Source organism: Watersipora subatra, chromosome 8 (assembly GCF_963576615.1).
Source record: "Watersipora subatra chromosome 8, tzWatSuba1.1, whole genome shotgun sequence".
Lineage (NCBI taxonomy): Eukaryota > Metazoa > Bryozoa > Gymnolaemata > Cheilostomatida > Watersiporidae > Watersipora > Watersipora subatra.
In genome coordinates this window covers 47308301-47319127 of record NC_088715.1, presented here as the reverse complement: position 1 = coordinate 47319127, position 10827 = coordinate 47308301, and the positions used below count along the sequence as shown (strand labels likewise).

The window sequence follows — 10827 nt, the reverse complement described above, 5'->3', positions numbered from 1 at the left end:
AAACGTCATCGTACAGCGATATAGTGTGAACCAGCTTTTAGCGAACATAAACACGTACCTTGTCAAGGTTGTTTAAGTACCTACAGCAATATGTATGTTTAAATTTGTAAGTTACGACTTTTAAGAAATGGGAAAACTCAAGCAGTTACAAATTCCGATGAAACATCTAAAAGATGTCTCCATACTGAGGCAAAATAGCAAACATTGAAAAACAGAATTTGCTGAGAATTTGGTCAAATTCATTGAGATTTTTTAAAGAAGGCGAGGTAAAAGAGCTTAAAGCTCTGTGACAACAACGATGCGTATAATAAAAAAAGTATGAAAGTGCTCTTGCTCGAACAGAGCCATGAGAACTTCCTTATTCCATCAACCAATCACGATTATTTACAGCTGTTGCAGAAAGAATGACATTTTCCTCTTAGCACAGATGTCTGTTGCAGTATTGACACTTTTGATAAGAGGAAATAGTAAAGTGAGAGAATCTCCGTAGAAGCTCTTAAGCTGCTGCTAATATCGCATCCAATATCCTCTAAGCAAACACCTATCGAATTTGTATCAACTGTGTCAATATTGACTCTACGAGGGCGCGTGATTCAGAGAGTTTTATATATAAAAGTAGCGCTTTCAGTAGCAGGGATAAAACTTAAAGCGACGACAAGAGCAAGGGAGGTCAAACACCGACAGACAGGAAAAAAGAGTTTTGTTTATAGGTTGGTTTGAATACAACATCTTAAAATTATCCATGTAGGATTGTCACTGTTCTTTGCTTCTATTTTTTACGTTGAATAGTAAAAAATTTTTGCTTTTCTAGTTACTTTTTTCAGCAAGTTAAAATAAAGGTAACAATTGGGAGAGTTGTGAGAAAATAAAGGTAACAATTGGGAGGGTTGTGAGTACTTCTCACTGGATTTCTCACAACAGGGTCAATGAATCTATGTTTACAAAATGTACATAGTGTACAAATGTACAAATTTCATAGTGTACCAAATATATTATATCTGGTACACTTGCATATATTAGTGATTTTATTTATGTGTTCACCTCCGAGTGAGCTACATTTTACAATATCTTGTACAAGAGTTCTGAAAAAAAACTGCTGTTAAATTTGGACTGTAACTCATTAGCACATCATAAAAATTTCTACGGATTCATTGTGGTCAATATTGGTCAATATTGGTCAATTGTGGTCAATATCAAATACTAACGGCATTATCCCACCAAAGTTTTATGTTGTTTCAGCAACAGTTCACACAAGAAAATGGAGTACCTAAAAGCAACACTAATAATGTTATTGCTGACTTGCTGTCTCATCAGTGCAACCAATTCACTGCCAATGAACAGGCTTTTTGGAAACCCTATGAACTCCGATGGGTAAGTCATCACACTTCCTGTTCACTTTGAGATCGACTTGAAACACATACAAAATTTTCCAATAATCTATGCTGTGCTCCATGATCATTGGGTTTATTTGTATGTAGTATTACCTATATACGAGTATATCTGTTCATTTAATCTTCAGTCTGAGCAATAAATTGAAACTGTAGCTTACTGCAAGCAGAGGCTGTGTGTGTTTAAGAGTGTTATTACATAAATGACGGCTCTATGTTCTTGGTTGGACATGTTTGAGTCTAATGGGATATGCCAAATTGCAGAAAGAAATTTATGGTCGGATGTTATTCATGTGGCTACCATCTGCCAGTTTTGGGAACCGAACCCTCAACCTGTTCTTTGTAGGTCGGGGGCATTAAACCATTAGACCACGGCTGCTCTCTGCTAGCATTCATGTCTACTGAAGCTTCTGTCATGTCTACTGAAGCTTCTGTCATGTCTACAGAAGCTTCAGTCATGTCTACAGAAGCTTCAGTCATGTCTACAGAAGCTTCTATCATGTCTACAGAAGCTTATGTCATGCCTACAGAAGCTTCAGTCATGTCAACAGAAGCTTCAGTCATGTCTACAGAAGCTTCAGTCATGTCTACAGAAGCTTCTGTCATGTCTACTGAAGCTTCTGTCATGTCTACTGAAGCTTCTGTCATGTCTACAGAAGCTTCAGTCATGTCTACAGAAGCTTCAGTCATGTCTACAGAAGCTTCTAACATGTCTACAGAAGCTTCTGTCATGTCTACAGAAGCTTCAGTCATGTCAACAGAAGCTTCAGTCATGTCTACAGAAGCTTCAGTCATGTCTACAGAAGCTTCAGTCATGTCAACAGAAGCTTCAGTCATGTCTACAGAAGCTTCAGTCATGTCTACAGAAGCTTCAGTCATGTCTACAGAAGCTTCTGTCATGTCTACTGAAGCTTCTGTCATGTCTACAGAAGCTTCAGTCATGTCTACAGAAGCTTCAGTCATGTCTACAGAAGCTTCTATCATGTCTACAGAAGCTTCTGTCATGTCTACAGAAGCTTCAGTCATGTCAACAGAAGCTTCAGTCATGTCTACAGAAGCTTCAGTCATGTCTACAGAAGCTTCTGTCATGTCTACAGAAACTTCAGTCATGTCTACAGAAGCTTCAGTTATGTCTACAGAAGCTTCAGTCATGTCTACAGAAACTTCAGTCATGTCTACAGAAGCTTCTGTAACAAAAACAAAATAGCTGCCGGCAGCCTAGAGTAGGAGTATTATACTAGCACTTGAGCAATCTAAACATGTAATCTATTGAATCTCTTGAGAAAATCGCAACAAAGGTGGGCATACGATTTGCATGTTTACGTGTGCAACTTTTAATATCTGATTTGTTTACTTTGGTGTTGAACAAGAAAGTTTGTTACGGAACAACCGATGGTCAGTCAACATATTCACCGCACCGGGAAAGAAATTATTAATGAGCCAAAGGAGAATTATACATACTCTGCAAATAAGTAGAACTTTACCAATAAAAATCCTGATTTGCTTTTGGTCAATTCACAGCGATCAAATTTTTTCATTTCAGAGTTGATTGTCTTACTGGTGATTACCAATGAGGCGTTATGTGCAACTAGTGATTTATTGTTGGCACATGAGCTTGCACTAATATGCGCTGTGAAATTCTAAAGTTGCTCTCAAAACTGCAAACCAAAATAATAATCGCAAAATAGTTTTATCTGTTTCTACTAATAAAAGAAAAGCTTTGGTAGTCTCTATAAAAATCATTTGGTGCAAAAGGCCAAAGGTTTAAAAATGAACTTACACAAAATTTTATCAACAATTTATCAGAAAGTATCGGTGTTTTCTATCATTTGCAGCTGTTTTTGATGTTTGAAATGATCTGACTGTCAGGAAGTTTCAAGATTAAAATCGAAAAAAATTGATTACGGTTAAAAAGTTAAAAAAAAATGGGACGAAATGACATCCCTAGTTAAGCGGCTGCCTTTCTCTCATTATTGGTATTGACTATTGTCTCTAAGTTGGAGCATCTCTATTCTGTCCGTCTCTTTGCAAATGTAAACTTTGGAATCACAATTTTGCTTGAATCTGAGAAATTTAACATTTATCAAGTTTTGTGGATTTCAATCTTAAAACATCTTGGTAGTCAGATCATCTCAAACATTAAAAACAATCGCAAATGATAGAAACATACTGGTACTTGTTGATAAAATCAACAAAGATCTTGTGTAAGTATCAACAGTAAGTATATCATCAACAGCACTGAATCCTCGACTGGTTAGAAGGAAGGAGGAAATGTCAGACATGACTGAAATCGATGTCATTTGCACAACTGGCGCGACAAACAAACACACGATGACACGAGAAGTGGTTAGTTTGTGTACCGACCTGACTGCTTTTATACCATTTACTCGGTAGAAGGAAATTTTACTCCATGCAAGCAGTAGTTAAGCTCCATTACTAGACATAAATTCAACCACTAAAGCTGTAAGCTTGTGTTTACACAGTAATATCATGTTAGTTATAGTTCTATATTTTCATCAACAAAACAAATACATCTCGTAATTACCTCTCACAATATTGTTTGTCAACACGGAAATTTTTCTCTCTCGAGTAGTCTGACATTGATTTATGTAAAAAAACAGCTACAATAACAAACATATGGGCAATATTATCATAACGAATCAACACGCCTGTCTTGCTGGTTGCTAAGCCTCTTTGGCGGTCATTTTCCTCCGTGATTTAATGTGGTGCCCCAATGAAACATTAATAAATAAATTCATTAAAAACTTTGCAAATGACAAGCTGAATAGTTGGCCAGGTTTCACTGATGTAAAACTGGGCATAAAATAGACTCAGATTCATTCTGAGCTGTCTAGTAGCCTTACTAAATGTATATGAACAGCAGACATGTTAACAATTTTAGGCACCATTACAATGAAAAATAACTAACTGTTCACTTATCTTTTTGTTTTCGTATAACAACAATAACATCAAGAAAAACTAACATTTCATATTCTGAATTTTATTTGTTTACAAATTACACAGCAATGTTCACAGACACAGTACTTTATGAATATACTACTGAATGCCCGGCATTGCCCAAAGAATAAATTTTTTTTGCAAATTTATTGAAATTTATATTTATTTAACATATACAACATTTACCATTCTATTGATATACTATTTTGGCGTCTTAAGGCAACATTATTAAATAAATTTTTTATTAAAAATTGGAAATGACAAGAACCTGTCAAGCTCAAGTCCAAACCCGATTTCATTGATGCAAAAGTGGCCATAACATAGACTCAGATTCACTGAACAGATGTCTAGCAATCGTAGAAATAGAAAAAATGCTAAACATTTTAAGCTTCATTAAAAGTAGCAAAATTACTGGTCGCCCATGTACTTTGTTGTTTTTCTGCATTACAAATTTAGTGTTACTCGCTAAAAAAGCTTTAAAAACACTTTTGTGACGAAAAAGGTGAAAAGTGATGGTTTATTTTAACTTGCATATTACAATTTTCCTCATGTTTGTGTGACGATATATCACATTACTTGTCAGTTTTACATGAGTGCTTTAAATACATTTGGGTAGAGCAACAATAACAACAAGGTCAACAGGAACTACAAAAACAACAACTAACATTTTGTATGTCAAGTTGTATTTGTCTATAAGTACACAATGGGTTTTACAGACACAGATGTGATACTTAACGAATATATGATCAGTCCACACCAATTAAGGGTTTCAGTTAACATTTTGCATGTTTTTTATGCGAGCAAATAGAGCTTTTGTTAGACACATTCATTTCGGACTCTATATCAATAAAACAGACACCAGATAACATCACAAGTACTACACCAGTTTTAGCGCTGTATACTACTCTTAGCCTGGTCTATAACAAGCAGTATTCAAGACTTACCAGCAAACCAGCAAATCTCTTCAATGACAACATTTTTATTTCAGAGTGGCCCGCGAAGATGGATGGACAAGCTTGTCATCTTCTTATGACAGGGCACCTGTTAAAAGGGTGTCTACTAGCAGGTGTAGAGACTCGAACAGCCTCCTCTGTCAGTCCCTATACATAACTGGACATAAGAGGAGCTTCACAGACATGAATGGAGACAGTGATGTTGGCTATAACGCAGGGTTTGTAATATCTATGTCAATGCATGGTGGAATTTTGAAGTACATGTACTATAAAAAGAGAAAAAAATCATTTTTATTTAATAGCTTCTCTTTACAGTAAACTTTTTGTCATTGATTTTCTTTTAACTTGTAAAAGTAGATTAACATGAAAAGGTAAAAAGTAAACATGTCTTCCAGTTTTTTATAAAACAAATTAAAAATATATTTCTTGCTATTCGGTTCAATTTTAGATGAGCTAGCGTCACAATCTACAATTACATGAAAAAAAACTTCTAATATATAATATAAAATATATATAAAACATATATAAACATATATATGTTTATATATATGTATGTTTATATATGTTATATAATTTGTAATATAATTTCTAATATAATTTGTAATATAAAACTATAATATACATTCAGAATCTTTGCTATAATAAGAGCTGTGTCCGTCTGTCTGTCTATCCGTCTGTCCATTTGTCTGTCCAAAACCATGGTTGAAGGTTGGGAAAAAGAATCCTTAGCGTGAGATTTAAACTCGCGACATTCAAATTGGTAGACTGGCTCCCTGGGGCCTCCAGTAACCACCAACCTTCATTTGCTAAGAACATAAATACTAATGCTAAAATGCTAAATAACAATGCAGCTAAAGTGAATCTTAAATGAAGCTAGCTATGCTCGCTGCTGCATTGGCACACCTGATGATCTCCTACAGCGCCATAGACTGCCGGTGTACTAGTTATATATAGTAGTACAGTAGGAGTTGGCGGTTTCATGATGATTTGTTCATTGATAGTTGAGCCAACAATGTCATTTGTTTTCTAATACAGCTGACAATGAGTAAATCACTGGCTGTCAGTATTTTTAAATGGAAACTTATAATTTACATAGTGAAAATTATGGTCGAAAGATGAAATGTGGGGGAAATCCATTACACGTATGTAATGGATTTCCCATTTCCTATTGCACAGTAATGCAGATGTAAAAAGTTTAAGAAGCTCGTCTCATCCCTAGAAGGCGTAATTGCCTTCTAGGGATGAGATGATAAATCCAATGTCTCAGTATTGTCATCTTCGCACGCACTCAGTGGCAGCCATTTTTTCCATCTTCAATTGGCACTCGACAATTTCTATATAGCATTTAAAAAATTTTTTAAAACACCTTTTAATCTATGTTCTCGGCTCTCATTTCTTGCTGCAAGACATTGAGTGCAGTTTTATATACCTAATTATTGTTTTTTCTGTAAATGGCTTCACTTTAAATAGTTAAAAGATGCATTTATGGTTGTCTTGCACCTGCTTTAAAAAGTAGTGCTTTTTGCAGCTAAAATAATTGCAGCTACCTAATTGGAGATTTATTATATCAAGTACTAGACACAGTTTTGAAACCAAATATTTTAGTGACCTAGTGAAAGGCGCGACGCATGTGCATTGGAAGCTTGAACAAAATCGCTAAAACCTTTGGAAGTACATAGCGTTTAGTAGACAAACAGACAAACAGTCGCAAATATATAATATAAAGTGGAGTTCGTCAGTATACCGTAAAACCTCTAATTGGACTCCACCTCTATTTGACCACCACTTCTATTTGACCACCACTATAAACGAAGGGTTGAAAAATAGAGCGCCATGCCGTTCAATTAGCGGTTTCACGGTAGATTATCCAAAAGTGCCTTAAACAAAGACTTATTTGACAATATCATTTCAGATCTAGAAAGTATTATTTCATTATCTATAATGCTCTTGAATGCAACAAAATATTCTGTTTCTAGAGCTTCTGTAGTGTGTGAACCTAGATATTAAATAATAGAAGTGTTATCAAAGAGGACACAACTTTTGTTTAGACTTTTAGAAGCAGACGAAGACCAGCTGCTGCAGAATATTCTCAAAGATCTGGAATACTTGGCCGATGAAGAACAAGAACGATACTAATATGCTAGACTGAAAAGAGAACATGTAACGGTATTTTAGTGTGGGGCGTTTTGATTACGCCCGCAACAGAAAAGCTATCTGATCTTCATTCCTATGTGTACGACACAGCCTTTTCCCTATTTGTAACAGTCATGTGAGAGTAGAAGTTACTGTATATCATATTATATATTATAATACGTCTTTGTTTAAATATATTCTCAAGAACTCCGTCTTAGTGAAAAGTTGCTTTCGTACATCTACATCTATACTTAAGACAGTGTTCACGAAAGAAGAACAATTGCCATAGCAAATGAATGTCTGTCAGTATTGAATTTAAACTAATGTCACGTAATCGGCAGCTGTCGCTGACGGCAGCTTGTACCAAAAGGTTTGCACATGAATTGATTAATTACTTTGTTGATTTCCTTTGGAGAATAAAAAAACAAAAATGATAAATTTATACTAATCATTATATTTGTAATATAACCTGGTATTTGTGCTAGACTTCCCAGAAAGTTTACCGTGTCAATACTCAAAGAAGGGGATAGATAAACTTATCCTTGGCTAGGTACTGCAGCAGAGCAAAGATGTCAGTATGTCTGAATCTGTTTCTGTCTGCTGGATTACATCTCTGTACTGCTGAGAGAGAGACTCTGGTAACACAAAAGCTTGTGTTCCTTTATCCTTTTTGTATGAAGTTTTATGGAAATGACTCAAATATAAAGCCTAAACCATAAGGCAGTTATTGTCGAAATGACCTACTGCAAGGGAGAGAGAGAGAGAGCGGGAGAGAGAGAAGGGGAGAGAGAGGGAAAAAGAGGAAGAGAGATGGAGAGGGAGAGAGAGGGAGAGAGAGAGAGGGAGAGAGAGAGAGAGGGGGAGAGAGAGAAAGAGAGAGAGAGGGAGAGAAAGAGAGAGAGAGAGAGGAGAGAGGGAGAGAGAGAAGAGAGAGAAGAGAGAGAAGAGAGAGAGAAGGAGAGAGGGAGAGAGATGGAGAGGGAGAGAGAGGGAGAGAGAGAGAGGGAGAGAGAGAGAGAGGGAGAGAGAGGGAGAGAGAGGGAGAAAGAGGGAGAGAGAGAGATGGAGAGGGAGAGAGAGAGAGAGAGAGAGAGAGAGAGAGAGAGAGAGAGAGAGAGAGAGAGAGAGAGAGAGAGAGAGGAGAGGGAGAGAGAGGGAGATGGAGAGGGAGAGAGAGAGAGAGGAGAGAGGGAGAGAAAGAGAGAGGGAGAGAGAGAGGAGAGAGGGAGAGAGAGAAAGAGAGAGAGAGAGAGGAGAGAGAGAGAGGGAGAGGGAGAGAGAGAGGTATAGAGAGATTTGGATTTGATGCAATGCAAAAAGCGTTGGTTGGTAACATACCGAGCATTTGCAGATTTCAATTCAAATTGATGTAAATTCAAATCAATTAAATCTTGTACAAAAATGTCAATGAGATTTTGATACGTAAATCATCCACAAGTGTTTACATTCATCTGCTCTGTGTTCGCTTTCACTTTCCATGTTCACTTTCTCTTTCCATGCGAGTTCCTTGTGTAGGCTTTCGCTAAGTGGGGAGAGCTAGGCCAGTTGACGTGACAGCAGCATTCCTCTATAGAAACTAAATTAAAATTATTTTATTGTTCCAAATATTCAACATTTAATTTGATCAATATTTTTTGTAAAACAGTTTTTTTTGTTAAGGTCATCACATACACTTGATTTGAGCCAGGCCCGTATTCCCTGGGGCGGCTGTGCGGCTGAGCCGCCCCAACCTTTTCGTGATTTTCTTCGGTTAAGTGCTAATAATTGCGCTCTAAGCTCATTCACTTAAAATTTCCAACAATTTAATAGCAGAGCCGTATAGCTTCACGCCGTGAAGTATACTTTGAGGGTCGCTGATGCTTAAAAGTCCAGAGCTTCAGGACGATGTCCCTAACCCGTTGGGGGCTTTCACCGCCCCCCAAACTCCCAGGTGTTCATAACTAGTCGCCTAACATTGCCGCCCCAATTTGCAACTAGGGAATACAGGCCTGATTAGAGCTGATCCAAATTCAATGTCTGTACAACTCAATATCAATACTCAAACTCAATATCAATTACAACTCCCGTCCATTTTAAAATTCTATCGTCCATTTCGAGATTTGCCTGTGATATTCAACTACAATGACACTCTTTCTGTTCCTGCTGTTAATTACAGATAAGGACAAAGGCACTGGCAGCACTTCAGGTGGTAAAGCAGTTCAAGAGTGTTTACACTTGCTGACACTGTCAGTGACCTTGTGCTGTCCCTCAATTCTCAATTTGCTGAAAATAGGTCACATGCTCTAACCCACGAGCCTTTGCTGCCCCATAAACTGGATTGGTGACTTAAGGTGTCTGATATTGAATAGCATGAACCAATAGATGAACTTGAACAAAATTGTAGTAAATTTTATCAGAAAGTATCGGTATTTTTCAATAATTTGTGATTGTTTTTGATGTTTGAGGTGATTTGACTGCCAGGATGTTTCAAGATTAAAATTGAAAATGCTTAATAGCCATAAAACGCTCAGGAAAAAAGTTAGAAATGACTTCACTAGTTGCTATAGTTCATATCGGCTATTGCGTTCAAGTTGTAACGTTATGCGTCTCTATTCTGTCAGTCTCTTTGTTACTATAGACGCCATAATCGCACTTTTACTTGGTCTGAGCGTTTTAATCACGATCGCATTTTGTTGGCTTCAATCTTGACACATCCTGACAGTCAGATCACCTCAAACACCAAAAAAAATCGCAAATGATAGAAAAATACCGATACTTTCTGATAACTTCTATTAAAATATGTGCAAGTTCATTTTTAATGTTAGTAGAGAGAGTTTAAGAATGATGAGAAGGTTTAGAAGCAGTTCAGGCAGTTCAACTGAGATATGAGTACGTAAGCTACTGGAGTAGTAACTTTATCTATAAGTGAGTAGTAAAGATACTGGTTGGCCTATAAAACACTGGAAGACTGGTACTAGGACCGCAGTTAAATTTTCAATAAGCAACATTTTAATTGATCTAAATATTACCCAAAAAAAGAAATTCTCAAGACATCCTCTTTTATATTAGCCTATATACATGCGAAAGATCTGCAGAGGAGAGATCAAGCTTCAATTGTCCAAGAGTTCTGCATTAATTTTAAACCAAATGCATCATTGTGTTTAGTGAGATGGTACCTGTGGTCTTAACTGTTCTACATCTGGTGGTATCCTGAAACTCCTGAAATATAATTCTGTCTCATTTTTGCGACAGAAATGTGTTAACTATTTTTTGCACTAATCTTCTTCTTCTCTCTCTCCCCTCTCTCCCTCTCTCTCCCTCCCCCTCTCCTCTCTCTCTCTCTCTCTCTTTCTCTCTCTCTCCCCTTCCCTCTCTCCCTTTTCCCCCTCTCTCTTTCTCTCTCTCTCCCCTTCCCT

The 10827-nt window shown here is 36.9% G+C and overlaps 1 protein-coding gene across 1 annotated transcript; it reads left to right on the top strand.

Annotated features, from left to right (window-relative positions):
* The first annotated feature begins 600 nt into the window (after window positions 1–600).
* Window positions 601–7644, top strand: LOC137402057 (uncharacterized). Its single transcript, XM_068088529.1, has 4 exons — window positions 601–710; window positions 1240–1371; window positions 5335–5517; window positions 7348–7644. The coding sequence occupies exons 2-4, from the start codon at window positions 1259–1261 to the stop codon at window positions 7433–7435; spliced, it is 384 nt and encodes a 127-aa protein (XP_067944630.1). The 5' UTR covers window positions 601–710; window positions 1240–1258; the 3' UTR covers window positions 7436–7644.
* The last annotated feature ends 3183 nt before the right edge of the window (window positions 7645–10827 follow it).